This window comes from Ahaetulla prasina, chromosome 7, assembly GCF_028640845.1.
Source record: "Ahaetulla prasina isolate Xishuangbanna chromosome 7, ASM2864084v1, whole genome shotgun sequence".
Classification (NCBI taxonomy): Eukaryota; Metazoa; Chordata; class Lepidosauria; order Squamata; family Colubridae; genus Ahaetulla; species Ahaetulla prasina.
Window position 1 is genome coordinate 76,208,018 of NC_080545.1, and position 26,576 is coordinate 76,234,593.

Sequence of the window (26,576 nt, forward strand, 5' to 3'; positions counted from 1 at the left end):
ATGATATTTGATACATGATGTGATTCAATGAAAAATATGAAGGTGAAAAATTGTTTACTTTGATAGAATATTTATATGAGATGGCGGAATGAAGCTTTAACTTCATCCAGAGAGCTTTCATGAAGACATCTGGTTTTCTTCATCACACACTGATTTGTTCTTGCGAGCCAAGAAATATTCAACTATTTCCTTAGCACAATTCAAGAGCATTGTTTTGTCATTCATTGTCATGCATTCATTTGTCCATATTGTTATGAAGTTTATAAGCCACCAGCTTCCCATGAGTCTGGTGGTCCAGCTTTCACAGCCAGATGTTACTGCTATCAGTCTCCATTTTAACACTCCATGTTAAGTCATCTGGCTTAACAAAACATGGGTTTTAGAGTGTTTTGTGCACCAAGAAACCAATTGTTTAGTGAACCAATAAACCAGAGCTGTAACTTCACATAGTGTGATATGGGAAACTAGCCTAACCTCCTCATCTTTCTCATCTCTCATCTCTAATTCTCATACTGGTATTTTATGATTTATCAATTGTTGTTACCTTATTATTTATGATTGTTTTATTTATTTATTTATTTAGTCACACAGTATATATAAACATAAGCATGCAATAACTAAACAATATATAAGCATATATATAAGCATGAGTATATGATAACTATATTAATTGGATATAACGAAAGGAAACAATAGGACAGGAACGGTAGGCACGCTTGTGATCAATTGTGTTGTAAATGTTGTACCTTGATGAACGTATCTTTTCTTTTATGTACACTGAGAGCATATGCACCAAGACAAATTCCTTGTGTGTCCAATCACACTTGGCCAATAAAAATTCTATTCTATTCTATTCTATTCTATTCTATTCTATTCTTATGCATGCCCGTTACGGACCTCTTAGTCTGTAAGTTTGTATCTGATTCTATATTCTCTTTGATTCTTATATGCTCCAACACTGGAAATTTTTAAGAAGATGTTGGATAACCATTTGTCTGAAGTGGTGTAGAGTTTCCTGCCTAAGCAGGGGGTTGGACTAGATTACAGGGGTCTCCAACCTTGGTCCCTTTAAGACTTGTTGACTTCAATGCCCAGAGTCCCTCAGCCAGCAAAGCTCTGGGAGTTGAAGTCCACAAGTCTTAGAGGGACCAAGGTTGGAGACCCCTCGACTAGAGGACCTCCAAAGTCCCTCCAACTCTGTTATCCTATCCTATCCTAATCCTAATCCTAATCCTAATCCTAATCCTAATCCTATCCTGATCTCTAGCCCAAAGGTGCTTTTTAAAGAGGCAATTTGACTTTCTGGGGTTTTTTTCCCCCTTTGAAGACGTTTCACAGATGCCGAAGAAGCTTCTTGGATGAGAAGCGAAACGTCTTCAAGGAAAAAAACCCCCAGAAAGTCCAGTTGCCTCTTGAAAAAAAGCACCTTCGGGACCACCATGACCTGGATGACTTAGACTCTCCACAGACACGATCCCTAAGCATAATTCGAGATGTCGGATAGCCATTTGTCTGAAATGGCGTAGGGTTTCCTGCCTGGGCAGGGAGGTTGGACTAAAAGACCTCCAAGGTCCCTTCCAACTGTTATTATGTTACGTTATGGAGAACCCCGGACGAATCGAAAGGCTCGGCCTCCTTTCTCCGGCCCTTCCGACTGTCGATTCGGAAGTACAAGTTTCACCCCACCCCCAGCACCTCCAGCCCTCCCATCGCTTAGCAACCCAGCGGGCACTTTGTTTTTGTCCGGAAGCTCCAACTTTCGGTTTCATTTCCTCGAGAAGAGAGAACTAAAAAGAGCGGAGTCTGGTCTGACCCGAGGGGGTGGGACAAGCGCTCTCTCTCCCTCTCCTCGGGAATTCCGAGGAATCGATCGGCCGGAGGGGCTGGGTGGGCTGCGGTTCGTAGGGAAGAAGAAGAAGAAAGGGAAGGGAAGAAGGAAAAGGGGCGAAAGGCTCCCGGGCCGAGGATGGACGCGATCATTGCCAAGGAAATCTTGCGGAGAGTCTGCGCCGCGGGCGGCTCTCAGAAAGTCAGCGAGATTAATTTGCGGCTGGAGTCGGAGCGCCTGGACTCGATCCTACAGGATAAGACCAAATTCACCCTGGTGACCCGGGAGGATCCCCCTTCGGCGGCCGGCAGCGAAGAGCACCGCGTTGTGGTGGCCACCACCGGGGCGCGGCTCTGCCGGGATCACGGCAAAGGGAAGTGCGCCGGGGGCTGCGGGCAGCTCCACCTCTGCCGGTACTTTGTCTACGGGGAGTGCCGCCAACAGGCCGCGAGGTGAGCCCGTCGTCGCCCAGCTGGGAGAGGGGATGGGAGGGAGGGAGGGACGGGGGGAGAGAAACAGTCTTAATACTTCTTCATTTGTGGTGGGCGGAGGGGGGGGGCAGAGAGAGGACCCGGAGCCTCGTCCTCGGCTGGAGAGGAAGAAATTCGCTTTGCGCGGATCCTGGGGATTTATTTGCCGCCGATGGAGGCAGCCGGATGTGGTCCGGGGTAATTGCGGGCGAAAGGAATCCGCCCAGCCTCGGAGGAACAATTGGCCATTTTCTGTGGGGAACTCCGGCAGGGCGGAAAGCCGGGGGAAGCGGTGCCGGCTAGTTCGCGATTCATTCAGGGGATTTTTTTTTTAATTTTTTTATTTTTGTAGACGGCGACTTTCCATCTTTGAGAGGCTCGCTCCGTTTCCCCACCTGGTTTAGGTGGTGGGGGGAAGCATTGGAAAGACGCCTCCCGGGGCCAAAATTTAGGGTCCTGGTTCGGGATGCTGTTTATGAAATTTTTCCCTAGGGAGGCTGCGCCTTTGGAAAGGATTTCGAAGTCTGGTGTTTGGTCCACCTGGGCGATTCCCCTAGCAGATATTTTTCTTCAGTTTGACTTTATACTTGGTGAGGAGTGAAGCTGGGGCAACTTTTATGTGCCGCCAAAGTGAGACGTGTAAAATGGGACTTTCCCAATCCAGCTTTTGCAAAGAAAATGGCACCCCGTTCTAGGCCAGGAGTCTCCAACGTTGGCAACTTTGAGCTTCGAGGACTTCAACTCCCAGAATTCCCCAACCAGCTTTTCTGGCTGGGGAATTCTGGGACTTGAAGTCTACCAGCTTCTCATGTTCCCATCACCAATCTCTTTCCACTTATGACTGTAGGACTGTAACTTTGTTGCTGGCAATCCTTATGATTTATATTGATATGTTGACCATCATTTGTGTTGTAAATGTTGTACTTTGATGAACGTATCTTTTCTTTTATGTACACTGAGAGCATAAGCACCAAGACAAATTCCTTGTGTGTCCAATCACACTTGACCAATAAAAATTCTATTCTATTCTATTCTAAAAAAAAAAAAAAGGTGCCAACGTTGGAGACCCCTGTTCTAGGCAGTCCTGGGACTGTTCAGTAGGAAGCTACTCTTAGGTCCTATTCTTACCCCTCTGTTTCTGGCCTCCTGTTTACTCTTTTCAAGACTTACTTGAACAGGAAGTGGAAGGTTGCACTTCTTTGGTCAATTTAAAACAGTGTGTTTCTCTGATTATGTAAGAAAGGAATGAATAACAGAACTGCTAATAACAGCCTGCCAGCACCATTTCTCAGTTGACTCTCCCATCGTTCTCCATTTACCTGTTTTACGCAGATCCTTCATTTTCCCCACTCCCCAAAATTTTATCGAGATTACAAAATTAGGATTTTTTAAAACATGATGTATCTAAAGCATTTTATTGGCCAAAGTCTTGTTGGAAGGAGCTTTCTAAACTTGCAGTCCTATGTACATCAAAAGCCTTGATTTCCAAGTTGTAAAAAAAAAAAGCACTTTCCATGAAATTCCAGGAAAAAATTAATTCATTTTCAGATGATATCTGCTGATAATTTGCTTGGGTGTAGCTGTACAGATTGTTTAGCATGAAATGGAAATAGTTTGCCATTGCTTTCTTCCTGGATTACATTATTTTTGATTCCTAGATTTTAAATTGCCATCCTTGGAATTCCCAGGAAGTCCCTAAGCTTTCATGATTGGTCTACATGCTACTTTCTGCTGTCTGCTCATGCCTATGAATAGTGTGTAGTTTCAAACTTAAATCTGGATACAATTACAAACCATGTTTAATATTTTCAAAACCTTTAGGAAACCATGCAAGTTTATCCATGACATTGACACAGGCCACAACTTATCTGTCCTAAAAGAACATGGTCTAGATGACTTAAACTCTGATGAATTATGTCAACTGCTGCTTCAGAACGATCCTTCGCTCTTGCCTGAGGTGAGATTATCACACACAATTGATGCAGTGAAATTTCCATTGTGCAAGATGTGGCTCATTGAACCATTCTGATTTATTCAAGAAATTCAATGTTGGGAGAATTTCATCCTTTACATATAGTTCTCAATTTATGATTCCATTTAACAACCTTTCTTGCGACAGTTATTAAGTGAATCTGGATTCCCTACTGACTTTGCTTGTTAGAAGGTTGCAGAAGATGATCACATGACCCTGGGACAACTACAACTGACATAAATTTGAAGTGGCTGCCAGGCGTCCGAATTTTGGTCACATGACCATGGGGTTGCTGCAACCAGTTGTAAATCTGAAAACTAATAAGCCACTTCTTTCAGTGCCATTGTAGGTTTGAATGGTCAGTAAATGAATGGTTGTAAGTCAAGGACTACCTGTATTAAGTGGCACTTTTAGTGACTATCAGTGATGATAAATCAGCATTTATCCAGTGATAAATCAGTATTTCTAGTTTGGTGTGGTGGTTAAGACACTAGGCTAGAAACAGGGAGACTGAATTTCAGTCTCATCTTGGGCACAAAGCAATTGAATGACTGAGCTAATTCAGGGGTCGGCAACCTTAAACACTCAGAGAGCCATTTGGACCTATTTCCCACAGAAAAGAAAACACCGGGAGCCAGAAAACACTTCTGACATCTAAAATGAAGATAACATTGCGCATATCGTTTTTTACCTTTATGCTATATATAAAGAAACTATAGTGTGTTGTATTTATGAAATCAGTGACCTGCTACAGGGAAAACACATTTTTATTTCTGCATGCAACAAAAACATTTTGAACTCCGAAAAAAAAAGATGGGTCGAAAAGCTCAGTAAATCACGTGCTGGCAGATGTCACACATTGGCGGTTGCGACACATATTTTGAGTGACAGGGAGCCACAGCAGAGGGGTGAAAGAGCCACATGCGGCTCCAGAGCCGCAGGTTGCAGACCCCCGGGCTAGTCACTTTCTCTCAGCCCTAGGAAGAAGACAGTAGCCAACCATCGTGGCCAAATTGCCAAGAAAATTGCAGGAACATGTCCAGGCAGTTGTCAGGTGTTGTCTGACTTGAAGGCACCAAAAGAAACCCCAAACCTAAATGATCTCAATTATTGGGCTTAATATTCTTATTTTGGTTTCAATCTTGCTTTCAAAGCCTCTATTGAATAAGTGGGGTATAATAATCTTCCAAATAAACGGAGACCATAAATCTAAGGTTATAGCATAGCTAACTTTATAATAAAGAGACATAGTATATGGTGTTGGGACCCTTTAATAAGGCAGTGGAAAATTGCCATTGCTGGTCTGAATAGGCCACAGGTATCGAACTTATGGCATCACGTGACGGTTTTTTCTCTTTGTGGATCTGGGGTAGATGTGGGCTGCGTGTGATGCATCTGTCCTGCAAGCTGCCAGTTTGACATGCCTGGAATAGGCATTTAGGAAGAAAGCAATCTATCAATGCAATTGGTGGTCATAGGTGTACCTTATATACTAGAATGGGGTCCTCAAACTTGGCAGCTTTAAGACTTGTGGACTACAACTCCCAGAATTCTCCAGCCAGCATGGCTATGCTGGCTGGAGAATTCTGGGAGTTGAAGTCCACAACTCTTAAAGTTGCCAAGTTTGAAGACCTCTGTACTAGAAGATGCACATCTGGTATTGAGTTAGGATGGTTCCTGGCTTCATTTCTAAATGTCTCTGGGGATGCTTTAATCCCATCGTCTTTGTGGACATTTAGGCATCATTGTGTATTTATATCTTTACATGGCTAGAGATATACTAAGTATATCCATTTGCTTCAAAGATACCAATATAATATTTTCTTCCCTTTGTTAGATCTGTCCATATTACAACAAAGGGGATGGGCCTTACGGATCATGCACCTTTAAGAAGATCTGTGTTAAACTTCATATATGCCAGTACTACCTCCAAGGAGAATGTAGATTTGGGAGTAACTGCAGACACTCTCATGATATTTTTAATCCTGATTGTTGTGAGAAACTGGAGAAGTGGGGGATGAGCCAAGCTTTGATTAGTAAAATTCCATTGCTCTACAGGAATGTGTATGACATAAAAAACAACACATCTTCAAAATACAAAGGTAAAGTACTTTATCCTGTTTGGAAATGACTGTTGTACTATTTTCAATCTGATGCCCTCGGTGTTGGGAATACAATTCCTAATTTTCCTGGTGTGCCAACAGATTCTGGGAGTTGTCATCTTTGCATAATTAGAAAGCAGTAAGTTGGGAGGGTTGCACTGTCAGAATCGCCTCTCTGCTTAGTATTGTAGCAGTTAGCTGGTTTGTGATGCACGAGCTTTGCATTGGGATAACTCAAACTTCAGTCTGACATTCTCCAATGTCCAAGGAGGTGTGCAAGGGTTACATCTGTCCACTTTGCATTATATAGACATTTTCAGACAGGTTGGTCCTGTCTGAAAATAGAAAGAAAATAATTGCTGGTATTCCATGCTTTCTCAGCTGTGTTGATCAATTATGAAATTGGAAACAGTATTAAGTAGGCTGTATTTGGCTATTTGCCAATTAGGATTGCATAGTTGAGCTTTAAATAATTTATGGGAAGATGTACATTTGGAAAGCTCATTTCTGACTTCTGCATGATTACTCGGCAGTTACCAGCCATTCTTTTTTTTAGCTCAAATTACAAATCCTCGCTTAAGGATGGCAATTTGGACTGGAATTTCTATAGCTAAGCAGTGAAGTCATAAAATGTGACATGTGACTGTATCACTTAGCAACAGCAATTCTGGCGGTCTCCATTTCTGTTCAAGGGTTGTTAAATAAGGATATCTTTGGGACTTCTTGATGGCCTCTAATAAGCAGAATCATTGGGGAAACCATCAGGAAGTCACAAGTTACAAGTGGCTTGCAAAACAGGTAATAATAATACTAACCTTTATTGTCACTGCACAACGTATGTACAATGAGATTGGTGGAGCTCCCTCAGTGCACACACCCCCAACACAATACAACTCAAAGTGGGAACAGAAAACCCTTAACCCAATAAATCCTATTGACAAACACCCAGTCCTATTACACCAGTGTGAACATGTTACACGTTGCGCCGGCCCTGCAAGTTCATCGTACTATGTCGTTATGATGTTATTTCACATTCAGGAGTCTTGACAGCCCATGGATAAAAACTGTTCTTCAGCCTGTTTGTGCGGCTGGCTATGCTTCTATATCTCCTTCTGGATGGTAGGAGGGTAAAGAAGTGGTGACCAGGGTGTGAGTCGTCCCTGAGGATTTTCCTCACTCTTCTAAGGAAGCGAACCTTAGCGATCTCATCTAGTGGTATCAGGGGACAGCCCACGATGTTTTGTGCTGTGCTCACCACCTTCTGTAATGTTTCTCTATCTGTGGCTGTCAGGCCGGCTTGCCATATCGTGATGGCAAGTGAGGATGCTTTCTATTGTGGATCGGTAAAAGAAGGTCATCAGTTGTTTTTCCACCCGGTTTTTACACAAGACCCTAAGGAAATGGAGTCTCTCTTGGGCCATCCTGGCCACCTGGATCATGTTGCTTTTCCAGGTGAGGTTTTCACTGAGATGGACTCCCAGGAATTTAAAGGAGGAGACGCTTTCTACACAGCCCCACTCGATGTAAAGTGGAGCAGGTTCTTCTCTTTTCCGGAAGTCCAACACCATCTCCTAGGTCTTGCCGATGTTCAGGTGCAGGTTGTTTTTTAAGCACCATGTTGATAGTTTTTGTGGATAGGACAGTGATATGATGCAGTGGGAGAGTGGCCAGATAGGCAGTGGCTGTCATTAGGTGCAAGAGGATGCACCAGTGGCTGCCACAGCACTGCACAAGCATGGCTGGGAAGGCCTTCATGTGCTACAGGGTAAGGATGGGGTGCTATGGGCAGGTATGTGCTACAAAGTACAAAATCCTAGGGATCTCTTACTCCAGGATCCTCAGGAGAGAGAAAAAACAGCAGAAGTGGGAGTGTTTTACAGGAGTGATTTGTGACTTGCCTTAAAGTCATGGTTGTCCCAAAGGTGCTTTTTCAGAGGGCAACTGGACTTTCTTGTTTTTTCTTTGAAGATGTTTTGCTTCTCATCCAAGAAGCTTCTTCAGCTCTGACAGGATAGTGGAGAATGAAAGGATGTATATTCTGGGACTATACTCCCATAGTCTTGGAGATCAGTTCACAGGTTGATAAGCCTACTGAAGCTGAATGAAGTTTTGTCAATAATTCTTCTATTCAAATCTTATCTCACTGTGTGGATAGAATATTTTGTGCATGTGAAAAATTCTCATGCAAAATTCTCAGATGTTCATTCATTAAGGCGCTAAATGGATTTGTTTCATTTTACAAAAGACTACCTGTCAAGCTGCGAGGCCTGGGGTTTGCCACATCGGGGCAGGAAGGAGCACAGGTGGCGGGAAAGACCATGGTACCTCAGTACCCATTGTTAATTAGTTAAGGGAGGCACGATGAATACAAAAAATGATGAGTATCAAACAATTTTTCCCATAAGGAATAATATAGTAAATCAGGAGGCAGCCAGCACCGATAAGGTCTAGCTTGTGCATTGATATCAAACAGACGGTGAGTACTGGGACACAATTTTTGTGTCAAAATGCATTGAGTACTAAGTTCAATGAGTTTCAGTTGAATACCAAAGTACCACTGTATCTACGTTTTATTGGTGACTGGAAATTTGATGATTATTTTTTCCTGTAGTTTTGCTACTTTTTTCTTTCTGCACTTTTAGCTTTTTCTTTTTACTCTCCCTTTCTGCTGCTTCCTTTCTGTTTTATTTTAGTTTGTATTAGTTTTCATTATAGTTGTTAAAATTTTCAATAAGAAAATATATAAAGTATAAAATAGTTTATTCATTACAGCATGATTTGTTTTAATTGTGGTTTGCTGACTGGCTCAGTTGATTGGATAAACCATGATGATTGAACCACAGGGATGGGATTCGCATCCCATACTAAGACAAGACCAGTGGTGGGATTCAAGTAATTTAACAACCGGTTCTCTGCCCTAATGATTTCTTCCAACAACCAGTTTGCCAAACTGTTCAGAAAATTAACAACCGGTTCTCCCCAAGTGGTGCAAACTGGCTGAATCCCACCGTTGGACAAGACCAAAACTGCATTATAATTTCATGTAATTTTCTCTTCTTGATTGTGTTTGTAAAAGAGGAATCAACTATCCTTGCTGAAAACAATTTATCTGCAAGTTGAGGATTAGAGAAAATATTGCTTAAAGCAATATTTTTATTTCTGATGTTAAGAAAATTTTAGGCCTTAAAATGCTGAGAGAAAGGCAGCTCATAAAAACTTGTCCCTGTTGGTAAAATACTTTAATCCGAAAAGGTGCTCTGAACTTCTCCTACTTTTTTTGCCACCAGACCAACAGAGCCCTCTTCTTATGGCGTCTTCATGAAATCAAGAAATCCTCTTTGAAATCATGCTCCCACCCATAATCTTTTATTGACAATTTCTATGTCTTTGTAATTTAGAGCTGATCTGAGTACTTTTTTTCCCCTTGAGAATGATCGGGACAATTGGAGGAAGTTAAAATCATCTATTTTTTTGTTGTGGCTCCAGCCCCCCCACCCCCCTGGGCCCGGCCCCCTGCCAGAGAGTGACTCAGAGAGTGAGGGGGAAGGGCCGTCAGAGCTTCCTTCTGCAGGGCTGGCTTTCCTGGCTCAGCTCCAGGAGCCAGAGGCAGGCCAGGTGGAAGAGGTGACGAGGCCTCCGTCTCCTGTATCTCCCCCAGCCCAGGAAATGCTTCCAGACCCAGCTGAGGACAATCAGTCCTGGTTAGATCCCAGGTTTCATAGACGAGAGGCGAGAACAACAGAAGCGGGTGGGGCGGGCCTAGAAAGTGCTGAGTCACGGAGCCACATCCCACAGGGTATAAAAGCAGCAGGGGCTGCTATACTGCTTCGTGACGAACAAATCAAACTGCCTAGAGAGAACTTGAGCTGAAATGCTGTTTATTCCTGACTTCCTGGTTGACACACCAGCATCAAGAAAGATAACAGAAAGACCTTGGCAGACACTCGCTGGATTGTTGCCAGAGCTGATAGCTGAAGTGGACTCAATTGCCAGCTAATTGAGTCATTTCTCGTGCCTCCCGGACTGAGGTTGGGGGGACAGAACACTTTTGTCATTTGGAGTCAGAATGTGTACTTCATTTTTCCTTAGAGAGAAGAGAAAGTCAAATAGACTCCACCCCAGACGTTGATGAATTAGATACAATTTGCTTATACCACATTAGGAAAAGTTGTAGCTTTCAAGGTAAGTGGGGTAAAACCACTTGGGTCAAGCTTTCCCTGTTTCTGATATGTGATACGAATGCTGTCGTTTCTCACCATACCTTTAGAGTCATGGAGTTAAAAAACATCATTTAGGCCAAGGGTGACAAACTCAAAGCCTGCAGGCAGTTTAGATCTGGCCCATGGGGCCTTCCCGAACTCCATTTTCGCTGGCAGAGGGTTGCAGGAGGCCATTGCAGCCAAAAACAAAGATCGCAAGGGCCACCCAGGGCCCTCCTGAGCTCCCATTTCCGCCGGCACAGGGTTGCAGGAGGCTGTTGCAGCCAAAAATGGAGCTTGGGAGCTTGTTTTCGCTGGCAGAGCACTCGGGCCACCACAGCCGCCCCTGACACGAGTGACGTTGATCTGGCCACACACCCCATGTCCCCGAGGTCAAACTCTGATGCGGCCCTCAGTAAAATCGAGTTTGACACCCCTGATTTAGGCTGAACCCAATCCTTGCTCAATACAAAAATCCAAAATAAAGGAGTCCTAGATTGGTGGATCTTTGGTCTCTATATCTGTATGGAGACCATCTTTATGGAGACCATTCAGAAAAATGGCTTCCCTTGATAATCTGGTCTTGGATTTGTGTATTTCCAGATACCACAAAGTTGATCTTCAGAGCAGCTTAGATGTAGACCTCAGGACTTCTTTAGCTCTGCCAGCACCCACTTCTAATAAAAGTACCTTCAGGAGAAGAAAAATGTATTAATTTCACATTTGTACTTGTCGTCTTGCTGTTATGACTTAAATGAGAATGAACAATAAAGAACCAGATCAACCGTATTTAGGCTGCAAAGATCTGGACTAATTATTCAGCAAAGAATTATGAGGGCTTACAGTTCTTTTCTTTGCAGCCCAGTTTTGGAAGTCTCTTAGAAACTCGAGGTCCGATTTGTAATACCTTTGATGATTTCTGATCCGTAGCTCAAACCAAACATTTAATATGCAGCTGATGTACTGTTTATAAGTTTTTGCAAAAGAGAAAATAAAAGGTCTAAAAATGGAACTTTTGCAAGAGGCTCATCGCCCCTCTATGCTTGGCAATTTCCTCAGTACAAATTCCTTACATGTCTCCTTGAAAAGTATTTTAATGGATCAAGAATATAATACAATATAATATGGGTTTGTTTATTTAGATAAATGTACCCGAGTTCACTACCATTTGCCATATAGATGGCAAGTTTTAGCTGGTACTGTGTGGAAAGACGTGGACAATATGAAGAAAATTGAAGAAGGCTTCTGTGACCCACGCAATGAAAGGTATAAATATAGTAATAATTTGTTCTTGCAATAACCTGTTCTTATTTGACTTAAATTGTATTGATGGTATTTTGCTACTTCTTCTCTACTTTAAATATTTTAACTCCTGTTTTTTTTAATGGTTTGCCTATTATTGTAATATGTCAAAGTGATATGAAACATTTTAATATAGGTTTCCTGTGTAAATTACAGGTGTGTTGGGGGAGGTTCAAATCAGTTTTGACTCCTGATGAAATTCCTGGAGAGATCCATCCAGTTTTCTTGGCAGCATTTTTGGGAGTGGTTTGCCATCGCCTTCTTCCTAGGTTATTCAAGTGGCATAAATCTCACAATCAAAATGCTGTGACAGCGAACCTATGGCACGCGTAGCCCTCTCTGTGGGCACGCGCACCATTGCCAGCTGCTCTTCTGGTTTCCGGTGCGCACATGCGTGCCGTCCTACTGGTCTTCATGGGCGCCAGAGTGCCTGAAAACAGCCTGAAAAATGGCCAAAAACCAGGCCATTTTTGGGCCATTTTTGGGGCTGTTTTTTGGCTGTTTTTTTGAACCAAAATGCACATGCCAGCCAGCTGGTTTTGGGTTTCCAGTGCTCTGGTGTGTGTGTGCGTGCTGGAAACCCAAAGGCCAGCTGGTCTTTGGGGTTCCTGTGCTCCGGTACACACACACGCACACACACATGCATGTACGTTTCACTTTGGGCATTCGGTGCTTAAAAGGTTTGCCATTACTGATCAAAATGTGTGCAATTCTTGATATTTCCAATCATACATAAATCCCATATTGCATTACTCTGTTTCTGGATTTACATTTACTAAATGCACAGTAATCGGGTATAGATAGGAAATAAGTGAGAAAAGCTAAATCTTTCCTCTCAAGCTTCTTTGTTTGCAAAATGTTTGGTAGAGTTGGTCGGTAGAGTTTTTCTTCTCAGTCACTCAGGAATATATTAAAGAAGAATGCGGGGGGGGAGGGGTTTATCTCATTCCATATGGAGATCCTAATCTGGATTGGGCTGCTATATATTTACTGTTAACAGAATCTGAAAGTGGATTACGTGCTTCATATAATGCAACTTTCAGAGTCATATAAGTTAAATTTAAGATTTTGGTGAAGTAAGTACAAAACAGTACAAAACAGTATAGAATTCAGGTGGTCCCAATTTAGTCTCGAGTTTTATCAATGAGAAATTCTCCTTTGAGTTTGCAAAGATGAGAAGAATGAGAATAACGGAAGAGGAGATTTTCAAATATTTGATTTTAAACACAAGTGAAGTACTAATAGAGTATTTATCATTAACCTGGTTCTATCCAAAGTTTGAGATTCTTAGCACATAAAGCTGTATTAATGAAATGCAGTGTAACTTAATATATTTTATAAATATAAAAATGATACAAGTCCTTTCAGTTGCTTGTTGCTTAAGTATAGAAATGGTCTCTTTTATGACTACAGATTGAATTTTTTATGCTTCTGGATTTCTCCTTTAGCATCTCTGAAAGCTGTCCATCTTTATCCTAGATAAAAAAGATTTCATTTCTTAGATTTGGTTTTGGGATAGATGGATGGATGGATGGATGGATAGAAGATAGATAGATAGATAGATAGATAGATAGATAGACAGACAGACAGACAGACAGACAGACAGACAGACAGACAGACAGACAGACAGACAGAGACAAAGAGAAAAGAAACAATTGTCTTATCTCCCCCTTCCCCCCACCCCCCCGGCCATCCTGAACTGTGGCACTCAGCATTGGGTATTGGTGAACACCGATGTGTCACCCAAAATGTTGTCGTATGTTACTTTTGACAGGCATGTCATAGCTTACCATCACTGAAATTGGCTAGAACAAGCTTTTTTACAAAAAAAGAAGTTATAACTTTTTAAAATCCCATTGTCCACAGTATATTCCATTTGGGAGGACCAGATCAGGCATTCTTCGCGCAATTCAATTTCTCCAATATGACATGGGGCTCTGCTAAAATTAGACGACTTTCCACCCCATCTTCTGTGACCAAGCCTCCACACTATATTCTTACAACAGATTGGATCTGGTACTGGAAAGATGAATACAATCTATGGAAAGAATACGGAAAGCAAGTAAGCCTTACTAACATTGAAATCATGTTGTTAATCATCTTCATGCTGAATAGCAGGTTTCTCAACCTTAGCAACTTTAAGTTGAGTGGACCTCAGCTCTTAGAGTTTCCCGGCCATCCAGAGAAACACAGCTGCATAATATCCTAATAACTTTGGTACTTTTAATAACTTTGATATTTTTGATATTGATATTGGCTCAGTGGCTAAGATGCTGAGCTTCCGTTACTTGTCCCAGTTTCTGCCAACCTAGCAGTTTGCAAGCACATAAAAAATGCAAGTAGAAAAATAGGGACCATCTTTGGTGGGAAGATAACAGCGCTCTGCGCCTTCGGCGTTTACTCATGCCGGCCACATGACCACGGAGACGTCTTTGGGCAGCGCTGGCTCTTCGGCTGTGAAACGGAGATGAGCACCACCCCCTAGAGTCGGGAACGACTAGCACATATGTGCGAGGGGAACCTTTACCTTTTACCTTTAATAAAAATCCAACTTCCTCTTTTACTACTAAATTAATGCAACATATAAATGATGGGTCATCCTACCTCAGAGGTCTTCAAATTTGGCAGCTTTAAGACTTGTGGACTTCAACTCTCAGAATTCTCCAGTCAGCATAGCTGTCCTACCTGGTCCTCCATAAAATGTGTCAGAATAGATCTGCGTAAGAGCAGCACCTAGATTAGTTACAGGTAACAACCATTCATTTGGTGGCCATTCAAAGTTACAACACAGTGGAAAAAGTTACCTATGGCAGGTCCTGACGCTTAAAATTATCGCAGCGTCCCCATCATCACATGGTGATAATTTGGGCACTTGGCAACTGGCATGGAGTTATGATAGTTGCAGCATTCTGGCCACCATTTGTGACCTTCCCAGTTGACTTCCAATAAGCAAAGTCAATGGGGGAAACTAGATTTGCTAAACAACTGGATAGCTGGTGAAACTGCTTCCCAGAAACTGCTTCTTATGTTAATCGTTCTTGTTTATTGAAGCGAGAAGGAAGGCTGAACCACTTCTAATTATGAGACAAGGTTTAAGATTTTTTTTTTTAATTCAAAAAGTTTTACAAAAATTTTTTTTCCCCCTTTCCCCCCAACCCCTCTCCCTTCACAAACCCCCTCCCCCTCCCCCCCCTGGCTTCCCGGAACAAACACAAGGTATAGTTAAAAATAAAACAAACATATGCTAAAAAATTTTTTTTCCCAAAACTATTATACCAATTCTCCCTCTCTAGCTCTGACTTCCTCCTTACATAACCAAATCCTTCAAAAAATTAACAATAAACAGTAATAAAATATATAAATCAGTAGAACAAATTAATCCTAAAATATTTAAAACCAGCTAAAGCATAAAAATCCAATCCAGTTCAGAGAATATCTCCCTTATAGCTTCTATAACCATATAACCATATAATTTCCCCCCCAAGTCCTTCTTACATAAGATCTTTCAAGAATATTCTATTTAAAATTCAATACAACAGATTATAAAATTTATAAAATTTCAATAGAGAAAATTACAATATTATTTAATTAATTACAATATCTATTCAACTTTAGTCCTTCCTCATCAAAGTCCAGTATATCCAAATATCTAGTCTCTTATAATCACAAATTGCCTTTCGGGGACACTAATATTTTTGTCTATTAATATTTTAAAAAAACCTTGTTTCAAAAATAATACTTTTGTCTCTTGCCATTTTTTTTGGTGCATTAATCTCTGTCTTTCCTTCGTTGCTCCTTTTAAAAAGTCAATCACAATATTTCCTAGTAATTCCTTATGTCCAGAAATCCAAAAATTAGACAAGGTTTAAGATTTATTCCTGCTCCATGGGGGAAATTTTCTGTCAGGTGCCATAGCTCTCTGTTTTTTCATGGAGGAAGGATTGAAGGTTCAGGAAGAGTAGATTTCATCTCCAGAAAATTGAGAAGAAAATGGGGCAACCCCTTGCACTGACCATTGATTGCAATAGAGAAATAATGCTGGGGCTAAGCAGCAAATACATTATGCAGACTGACAGTTGATTTAGATTCTCCTCCAGGAACAATAAGTGGCCTCTTTAGTTAGCTACCCTAGTGTCACTTCCCATCTCCATAGTTACCGGTATATCATGGCCCCCTTCTTTCCAATGCTACCCTTTCCAATTGTCAAACCCCATAAATCACACGTTCTTTTTTGTTTTGTTTTCGACAAAAAGTCCATAAAAGGTTTCCAATCACTTATGAATCCAATTGTTGTCTTTTTCCTAATTAACTAAGCCAGTTTTGCCATTTCTGCAAATTCTTATCATTTTCACCAGCCATTCCTCCATTGTGGGTATTGTTCTATTCTTTCAATCTTTGTGCATATAATCTCATAGCAGTTACCATATACAAAAAACAATCTTTCAAAACACTTCTCAAATTGTCTATCCATTAGTCACAGATTCCTCCCCCTCCCGTTTCAGTTGAACCAAAAAATATTTTTTTATATTAATAAAGTTGATAAAGTTATTTGAAACCCAAATATTCTGGCTTTTTTTTTTTACAACTCCACCAAGTATGATAAAAGGACCCTTCATGTTTTCAGCATTTCCAGCATAAATTTGAATTGGCTTTAAACAATCTAGAAATAGATAACTCATTCTAATTCTTAAGAAAGTCCTTTTTTAAAACAAAATTCAAAGAACCTAGATTTTTCTGGAGTGATGTGCAAATGCTTTTGTTTGGTTCTGTGGTATCAGGATGATGATCATACTGCTGCTACTGTGACCAGCTTTGACTTGGAGAAAGCCTACCAGTCTGAAGCATTTACGACCCTCAAGTTCTCGGCTGGGACACAGAATTATGAGATTGATTTTAAAGGTGTGTTTTCCCTCTTGTATCAGCTGAGTTGTTTGGAAATAGCACCAGATAAAAATCCATGTTGTTCTGCCTTAGCCATAATTCCTGGTTCCTTTAGCCTAATATTGTCTATTAGGAAGAAAGGTCCATCTGATTAGAAATCAAGCAAGCAGATTTTGTATTAATAAACTTAGATATAATTAAGTTATCATGGTTCTTAAACTGTTTTCCCAATGTCCTTTTCATGGTCTTAAGGATCATTATTATACATCACACAAAAAAATCCTTTAAGACTCCCTTGTTTTATAAAGATATTGTGGCAATGGCTGTCCTGAATTTCAAACAAGTACCATATTTTTCGGAGTATAAGATGCACTGGAGTATAAGACACAACTTAGTTTTTGGGGAGGAAAATGGGGGGGGGAATCTGCCTACTAGGTATTCGTCTGTCCTTAGTCTGGTCAGCTTTAGCACATTAGTTGGCTAGTTTTTTATCCCCTACTTGGGGATAAAAAACAGCTTCTAAGGCAGGGGTCTCCAACCTTGGTCCCTTTAAGACTTGTGGACTTCAACTTCCAGAGTTCCTCAGCCAGCTTTGCTGGCTGAGGAACTCTGGGAGTTAAAGTCCACAAATCTTAAAGAGACCAAGGTCGGAGACCCCTGTTCTAAGGCACAGCTGAGAGGTAGCAGCGATGAGAAAAAGACAAAGCACAGGGAGATCACCTAGTTAGAGCTGAAAAAAACACTTCTAAAGAACAACTGAGAGTCAGAGCAAAGCATGGAGATTGCTTCACTCGCTAGCGCCTCGTAAAAAAGCTTCAAAAAAGCTACATTTGGCGTATAAGATGTACCCAAATTTACAGCCTCTTTTAGGGGGGAAAAGGTGCATTTTATACTCTGAAAAATACGGTAATTATAAATTGCTCCGTTAGCAACAGCAGTTAGGCTTATACACAGCACCATAATGCTTTACACAAAGGGTGGTTCACAAAGTCAACATTATCTCATTTTACCAACCTTGGAAGGATGGAAAGCTGAGTCGACCTGAGTCAACTCAGGATTGAACTCCAGGCTGTTGGCAAAATTAGCCTACAATACTATATTCAAAGACTGTGCCATCAGGGATCCTTACCCTTACTCATTACCCACAAAGATACATTCAAATTGCCCCCAGTTTGGTCATAAAATTGAGTAGGATTACATAGTGATAGAAAGCAATTTGCCCTCAAATCAAATGGTCTTCACAAAGGTGCTGTGATTGAACGACAATGCACCTGGTTTAAACATAGCTGATTAAGGTGGATAAAGCTGTTACATAAAGTCCCCCCAAAACCCCTCTCTATTATATCAGTGTGAATTGCTGGTGAATCGTACATCTCCATCAATCAGGTTCAATTGTTTTTGATCATTTTCTAGGCCCAATTTCATGGGTAATATCATCCGAGTTTGTAGTTTCCTAAGCAAAGGAGTTCTGTGGGTTTCTGCTTGACAAATAGCCTTGCTTGATAAATAACTTTGATCTTTAAAGCATTACTATAATTTAGAATCAAGGTTGTATAAGAAAGAGAATAAGTCAACTTGGATCCTTTGATATCTTGGTTAATAAAAGTTTTTTTGAATATAGTAAGGAGTTTTGACATAAGCAGGTAAGGCTAGGTCACCTTGACTTTCAGCTTAATTTTAAGGATAGTTTTTTATTTACACCAATTTTCAATTAAACATCAAATGGTAAGTCAGATCAGTGGGCAGAAGGGGCTTTAACTTGTCTTAGATAAAGGTAAACAATATTTGGGGCCAAAAGCACATTTGATATTTTGTAGGCAGAAAAGAAGGGACGCGGTGGCTCAGGGGCTAGGACGTTGAGCTTGTTGATCGAAAGGTCGGCAGCTCGGCAGTTTGAATCCCTAGTGCTGCCGTGTAACAGGGTGAGCTCCCGTTACTTGTCCCAGCTTCTGCCAACCTAGCAGTTTTGAAAGCATGTAAAAATGCAAGTAGAAAAAATAGGGACTACCTTTGGTGGGAAGATAACAGCGTTCCGTGCGCCTTTGGCATTGAGTCATGCCAGCCACATGACCACGGAGACGTCTTCAGACACTGCTGGCTCTTCGGCTTTGAAACGGAGATGAGCACCGCCCCCTAGAGTCGGGAACGACTAGCACATATGTGCGAGGAGAACCTTTACCTTTAGGCAAAAGAATGCCTACAAAACGGGTAACATGCAAGAGTTCCAAGAGAAGCTGGAGAACAAAAAAGGAACTCTTTGAAAGCTTGATGTCAGTGGTTAAAAAAAGGTAGTCACAGCCCCTCTTGCATTGCTCTTATCTGGTCTAGATAAGGGTGAGCTTTGTTCTGCCTTAGTGTTTCACATTAGAATCCAGTTAGGATCCTAAACAGGCTTTGTTTTCATGCTTAAGGCACAAATTCAATGTTTTGAGAGATGTTTATGTGGGCATTTTTCAGCCATGAAACAGAAAAACCTGAAATACCACACAGAAAGAAGTGTTTGTAGACGGCCTAGGTTTGTGTCTACGGGAGATGTGGAGAAAAAGAAAAGCAGGTTGGTGACTAGATTTTGTGGGGGGTGGGGGGACTTGACCTCATAACTTGGTTTGTAATTTGGAAAGTATGTATGTGCTTATATATGTGTCTAGATCTCTAGAACATTATGTTTTTCCTTGGGATTCCATTAGTCCAGAGTACAGACCATTTTACAGACCATCCTGATTGATTTGCCCAATCTGGTTCTTGCTAAGATACTGGTCCCAACACCAGTAAAATTCCTAGCAAGTTGTCAATTCTGCAGGAAATGGGAGGCCAGAAGCTTTGAGGAAGGCCAGTTTAAGCCAAGAAGAAAGAACCGAAGTGACTATTATATGACATAGCCACTATCTGCATGGCCTGAAGACAACTCTTGTACAGAACTCAAAGTTCAAGAATAGATAATGAGGTGTACTGGAACTCAAGAATATCCACAGGATTATTATTATTATTATTTTAAAGGTCTAAATGGCAGCCATGATGGTGTGGTCAAATTTTTGCCTTTTTTTTTTAATGTGCATTTCGGGTGGGGAATAAAACTAAGGGCTCTCAACGTAGACCAAGAATAAGAAAAGAAGTTCACTCACACATCACTCAAAGTGTTGCTGGTTGCTTCAATTTCCCCTCCTTTATTTTTGCTCCAAAGTCACATTCCGAATCAGAATTCCTTGAGTTCACTTGATGAACATTTTTTCTTTGCATTATATAAAAGGGAGTGTTGATTAATTCTGCAATCTCTTTATTTACAAGCAAAACAGAGCAATCAAAGGGAAGCGCTACAAACATTCCATCTCACTGGGACCAGACAGCTTTACCAGAACTGGGATATAAGGTAGGTTTTACTAAATTAGTAGATGGTTCTATATTCCCAGTGCAGTCATTCAACTCAGAATTTTACTGTGTGTGTGTGTTTTAAGTCAGGCACATAACAAATAGACAAATGGCTATTCCTATGGAATACAAATGCTGGTATTCCATTTTCAGCAGGTTCTGGTTTTATAGCCCATCATTATTCAGGTTTTCTTAATCCTTTACTTTGAATGTCGCAAAAGTGCTTTTTCAAGAGGCAACTGGACTTGCCTCTTGAAAAAGCAGAAAGTCCAGTTGCCTCTTGAAAAAGCAGCTTTGGGACAACCTTTGGTAACAGAATCTCCATAGACTTTATTTTGAATGTTTTGTTTGAGTCCCTTAATGCAGGGGTCTCCAACCTTGGTCCCTTTAAGACTTGTGGACTTCAACTCCCAGAGTCCCTCAGCCAGCAAAGCCCCACTTATCCCATTTTTGCCAAAAACGGGGCACACAGAAGGTTTGGGAGGCCTGCAGAGTGCTCCTGGGGGCTGGGGAGGGCAAAAACGCGACGCATGGAGGCCAAAAACTATTTTTTTCTTGTTTTACTCTTCGAAATCTTGGTGCGTCTGTATTCCAGTGTGTCTTACAGTCCCAAAAATACAGTAGTTTTGTAAATATTTCAGCAGCAGGACACAACATATGTTTTTCTGTAGCTCTCACTGTATATTGCTTAAAGTCACCCAGACTGAAGTGGTATAACATAAATCCTATGAGTAAAATAAAAGTTCCTGTTTGTCAAAATGACCTGTTGGGAGTCAGACACTGGGAGAACTCAGAATAGGCCCAAGCTGGATCAGATGTTGTTCTATGACTTCAGTTAGGTAGTAGTTGCTAAGCACTCAATAAGCAAGAAAGAACTTGTTAGAAATTTCTATGGTTTTTCTGCTAGGTAGTCATTAGATAGAGAAAGGAAATTCTCCATTCTCAGAGAGTTCAGATCTTTTAACTTCTTGAACCAGAGAGACATTATCCTCTTGCTATTTGAAGTGCTATTCAGCATCAGGATTAAATATGGACTGATTTAAACGTAGCATTGTGAGAGGAATATGCAGGAGGATGGCTCATTGTCCTAGCTCCATGATGGTGAACCTATGGCACACATGCCACAGGTGGCACGCAGGGCCCTCTCTGCGGGCAAGCGAGCCATTGTCCCAGCTCAGCTCCACTGCGCAAGCACATGTGACTCCCACCAGCCAGCTGGTTTTCGAGTCTCTGCCACGCATGAGGGGGGCAGGGTGCATGTGGGATATTGCACACTCATGTGGGGGGTGTCACCTGCGCATTACATTATGGTGCGCACACGCGCACTTTCAGCACGTGATGACAAAAAAGTTAGCTATCACTGTCCTAGCTTGATGATCCTTGGGAAGTATACTCAAAGAGTATGAAGATGATTCAACACAGAGATTTAAGTCTTCCTTGTCTCATTTTCCCTGATCAGTGAACGCCCAATGATTCTGTGACTTGGTTTTGCTTGGTTATCAGGGCAGGTAACTTTTATTTCAAATTTTGCTGCCTATATTAAATTTCCCTTCCATTTTTGAGACCCATGTTTATACCATTTTTCCCCCCTTTGCAGCTGATCAATCTCCTTCCATCCTCCAGCGAGTACATAAAAGTCCAGACTAACTTTCAGCGCACGCTGCCCAGGGTCACAATTTTGGCCATCAAAAGAATCCAGAATGCGTCTCTTTGGGAAGTTTATCAGTGGTACGTGCAAACCGGCTGTGCTGTTGTCACTGACTTCTTTGAAATGGATTTTTTTCAAAAGCTTCGTGTTTCTGTTACATAGAAGAATGCTGGATTAAAAGAGAATTTCTGAATTTCTCAGTGTTATTTAAATTCAAAGTACTGGGGGTTGATCATGGTTGTATTGCCAGGGAGCAGAGAATTTAACTCTTTCTTACTCTTTGGGCACTACTCTGTGATGGTCACATATGGTTGAGAGCTTCTGTCCAGTTCCTGGAATGTAAATAGAGTTCCTTTTTTTGGCAAAATGTTCATTTTGTTTGGCATATCTTTTCCCCGGTAGTGTGAAAGCGTTCCTTTATCATAGTACAAATATTGCTTGTTGGACCCAAGTGGAAAATCCATTTGCTAGCTGTAATGTGAAGAATCCATTATCGTGCTTGAGGAAGACTTGGGGGTGTTAGCTTACAACGGTGTTTCACCATCTTGGCATTGTTTGGATGCCTGGACTTTTAACTCATAGAAAATTGTGGGAGTTAAAAAACTAAAGAAGCTTCTTGGATGACAAGCGAAGTATCTTCAAGGGAAAAAAAACAAAGAAAGTCCAGTTACTTTTTGAAAAGACCTTTGGGATCTGGATAAGAGACGTGAGAGAGTTAAAAGTTCACACATCTTGAGCTGAAAAAACACTGATTTAAATTAAGGAGCACAATTCATGGGGCTACTATGTGTTGCAAATAGAGAGAGAAAAGAGCTCTGTAGACAGAGAAGAAGCCAGTGGGATACATATTGAAGACTCGAAGGGGAAGAAATTTTTCTTTTGAAGATATTTTTCTGAGCAATGAAAATATTTCCAAGACCTCTGTTTGTAAATGATGTTGTCAGGGTTCCAAGTAACACCTCCAACGAAAGAAGACTCCAAGGCTTGAATTTCCTCAAAGCTCCATTTTATTGAAGATGTCATATTGGCACATCTTGGAAAACCCGAATCTGAATGCTTCCAGGTTTTCCCACAGCCAAAAGAAAGTTCAGGTTCCTGCCCAGCACCCACAAGTCCATCACATGATCCAATCAGGCCCCATCCAAAACTGAAGATACCTCCCAGTCCCCTCATGGCAGCTGCAGGGCACCGTGGCCTTGACTCTCTGAGAAAAGAATGTTATTTTGAGTATACTCTATACAATCCCCCCTCCCATTTTCCCACAATAGAAAATGGCAGGCCTGAAGGTCCAACTATACAAGATGGCTTCCAGGTCTGACAGATGTATAAAGGAGGTATGATGTGAAGGAAGCAAGTCTGGGTTTGGAAACACCCCAAATAAGAAACCAAACTAACATATAAAAATATTTGATTCAACTTCAGTTTTCAGAATTTTGTGGAAACAATAATCACTGAGAAAATAAAAAACTATATTCTGAGTTTCGGTGTCTCCCTTGTACCCTTTTCTGTTGGATACATTGGAAAACAAACGCTAGAATACATGGCTTTCTTTATTTTACCATAGCAAGATGAAGTACTATTCTCCCTCCCCCCCCAAACAACATTTTATGGAAATAGCATCTTTGTGGATGCTATGCAACTGTCAGACGGCCCTGGCCCCATCTCTGTCTCCGACACAGAGCACTTATCAGAGCCTTCCCCAGACTCCAGGACTGGCCCATGTTCCTCCCCAGTCTCCTCACTGTCCGCTCGTGGGCCACGACTATTAAACAGTAATATTTCTCAATCTCTGCAACTTTAAGATGTGTGAACTTCAGATCCCAGAATTCCCTAGCCAACTGTGCTGACTGGGAAATTCTGTGAGTTGAAGTTCAGGTATCTTAAAAGGTGCTAAGGTTCAGAAATACCGATTAAAAGAATTCAATATCTGGGTAGGATTCTTAACATCAGGTATCCTCTTGCCAGTTCCTATTTTATTTTCTCATGATCGTATTTGTGCCATTTATTTTTCATGTTTATAGGCAGAAAGAACAAATGAAGAAGGCCAATGGGGGGAAGGATGTAGATGAAAGAGCTCTGTTTCATGGAACAAGTAAAAACCATGTGGATGCCATCTGCCAGCAGAATTTCGATTGGAGGATCTGTGGTGTTCATGGTACAGCTTATGGCAAAGGTAACTTCTATTGGTGTTTTGTGCATAATAATTTAATTGAAGTTGATACACTTCCTATATTTCTGTACCATTTATTTGGACTCAGATGTTAGCAAAAGTGGATGGGGAACTCTGACCATCCAGATGTTGTTGAACTGGTTTCTAGTATCTGTCTTCAATGACTGTATTAGCTAGAACTAATTCATGTTGACATCTAAGATATCTGAAGGGCATCTGGTTAAAGAAAGATGTAGGAAAGTATTTAGCAGAAAAAAACCCTCTGCCCTAGATATAGTATGTGCAAAACCTATCATTCAAAGTATGGAAGATTCAGTTCTTCCTTTGGATGATGTTGATCCAGCTGTTCTGGGGCTAGCCTAGTCCTGCTTGAAAACCATAAATGATTTCAAATTTTAATTTTAAATGCACTACAGTTTTATTGAATGTGTAGTGTGGTCTCTTTTTTCCTTATGTCTTTCTTCTTTATAGGAAGCTACTTTGCAAGGGATGCTGCATATTCTGATAACTACAGTGGAGTCAGTTCTTCTATCAAGACCATGTTTCTCGCCAAAGTATTGGTGGGAGATTTTACAACTGGCAGTTCTTCCTATCTCCGCCCCCCTGCCAAAAATAACCAGAGCAGTCTTTTTTACAACAGCTGCGTGAACAGTATGCTGAATCCATCCATTTTTGTCATTTTTGAGAAGCACCAGATTTATCCAGAATACCTCATTGAATACAAAAATTAAATTTGTGAGTAGACCATGTATTCCTGTTTAACACGCTGCTAAATGAGCTACTTTCTAGATGACCATTGGAGACCTTAGCCTGTCGCATTAGCAATAACAGCATTTTTTTGAGTGAATTTTAAACAAGTTTTTAATAGATTAAAAAGATGTCCTTTCTCTTCCCTGCCCTCTGCAATTGGGCATCATAAATGTAAAAAGCAGACTTAATTTTTACTGTCAAAGCTCAATAAATCTATGAATGTTAAGTGCTTTTTTTAGAAGAGACATTATTGCTTTCTCAAGGAGGAATACTTTTTGCTTTGATTATAGCTGTATGTCATATAAATTACAAGATGATATTTTTGTATTCAATGGGAAAATTTAATCAGTGGAATCATCAATGACTCATTGACTAGGTTTTCTTAGAAGAGCAACACTCGTAAGAAATATCCTCCAACTAACCCCTTTGCATTAATTGTGACATTATAGGTCTGCAGTGGTTTGAAAAGTTGCTTTGGGGCACCCTGTATGTACATAAGGCAGTTTGTTATGTACACGTGCCTTATTCTCAGAGATGTGGTGTGCTCATTCACACTTGTTCAGAAACAATTTTACAATCTTAGATCTGAAGCATTAGATATCTCCAAATATCAGATATTACAAGAGTCCGCATGAAGAAGCACTGATTTTAATAATTTCTGATGTTCTATTTGAAACAGTTCTACTGTTTTTTGCAGTTTTTAATATTTAGTATTAACATAAACTCTTTCAATGCTGTTCCATCTTTCTAAGGGCATAAAGGTAGAGAAAACCTTCAGATTAGATTGCCTTTGTCTGCGTCTGGACACTCCATATGAATCACATAAATCTGTCATTTAGATTCTAAAAATAAATACTTTTTAATGTCTTTTTGTGGTATTTTTTTTTAAAAAAAAACTGTATATGACTTCTGAATACTCAGGCAACATGGAATTCCAGAATTATAGCCCTAAACAGCTGTAAAACATCAGGTTGAGGAATGCTATTGTAGTATTTTTCTCTGCTTTGCTAACTCTTGTGCTTCTTCTTTGAAACAGTGATACACTGTGTATCATTGATCCCTGTATAGCATTGTATATAATGATACTTTTTTTTTAATCCTTGCATCTCCTGTCACCAGGGACCAAGTTTTTTAATTTTTTAGATTTTGGATGTAAAATATATGTTGGGAATGCTGCTTAAGAACCTGCCATCTGCTTAAATAAACTTTAGCAAAAGAAGTTTTGTTTGGTTGTATTAGATAATATTTTGTTGCATCTCAATGGATATATAGTTGGCTGTGGTGACTTAATCATGTGCTATTGAAATTTCAAGATAGAGCCCTTTAGTGACAATATAATGAATGTAGTTGAGTGGGTCCTGTATCAAGTTTCACAGGTATTTAATGAAACTTTTGGAGCAAACCTTATCTAGCTACAGCTGTAAAACTCTTTATGGTTTTTGTGCTTCAGATAGATACCTGATTTTACCTTGAGGAACCATTCTTCCCAACATACCTGCTTTCCCTAAATGAAAATTATGGGTTGATGCTACAAAGTTTACATGTATTTAAGTTGACTTTATTGTTTGCTGAAAAACTCAAGATAGATGCCTTATAACAAATAATATAAAGAAATTACTATCTGTGATTTAAAAGCCACCAAGGGTTTTTTAAAAAAGTTTTAATGGTTATGTATGTTGGAAGTTCTTAACAGCTGTAGTAGGCTGCAAACCCAGGAAATTTTGCAGATAAATAAGAGCATTATGAGGTAGCAACACTAGTAAGTACACTGATTTACACTACAGAATGAAGGTAGCTGGCCTGTAGGACTATTTGTTCATAGGGATGGATTTTTTTTATCAGTATACCAGAGGTAGTATTCAGCAGGTTCTGACCAGTTCTGGGGAAC

At 40.6% G+C, this 26,576-nt stretch overlaps 1 protein-coding gene across 1 annotated transcript; it reads left to right on the forward strand.

Annotated features, from left to right (window-relative positions):
* Positions 1–1,765: 1,765 nt before the first annotated feature.
* On the forward strand, positions 1,766–25,555 carry PARP12 (poly(ADP-ribose) polymerase family member 12). The gene is made up of 12 exons (XM_058191242.1): positions 1,766–2,280; positions 4,120–4,255; positions 6,108–6,372; positions 10,462–10,554; positions 11,714–11,837; positions 13,740–13,935; positions 16,652–16,772; positions 19,212–19,308; positions 20,040–20,121; positions 21,718–21,848; positions 23,790–23,941; positions 24,410–25,555. The coding sequence occupies exons 1-12, from the start codon at positions 1,967–1,969 to the stop codon at positions 24,667–24,669; spliced, it is 1,971 nt and encodes a 656-aa protein (XP_058047225.1). The 5' UTR covers positions 1,766–1,966; the 3' UTR covers positions 24,670–25,555.
* The last annotated feature ends 1,021 nt before the right edge of the window (positions 25,556–26,576 follow it).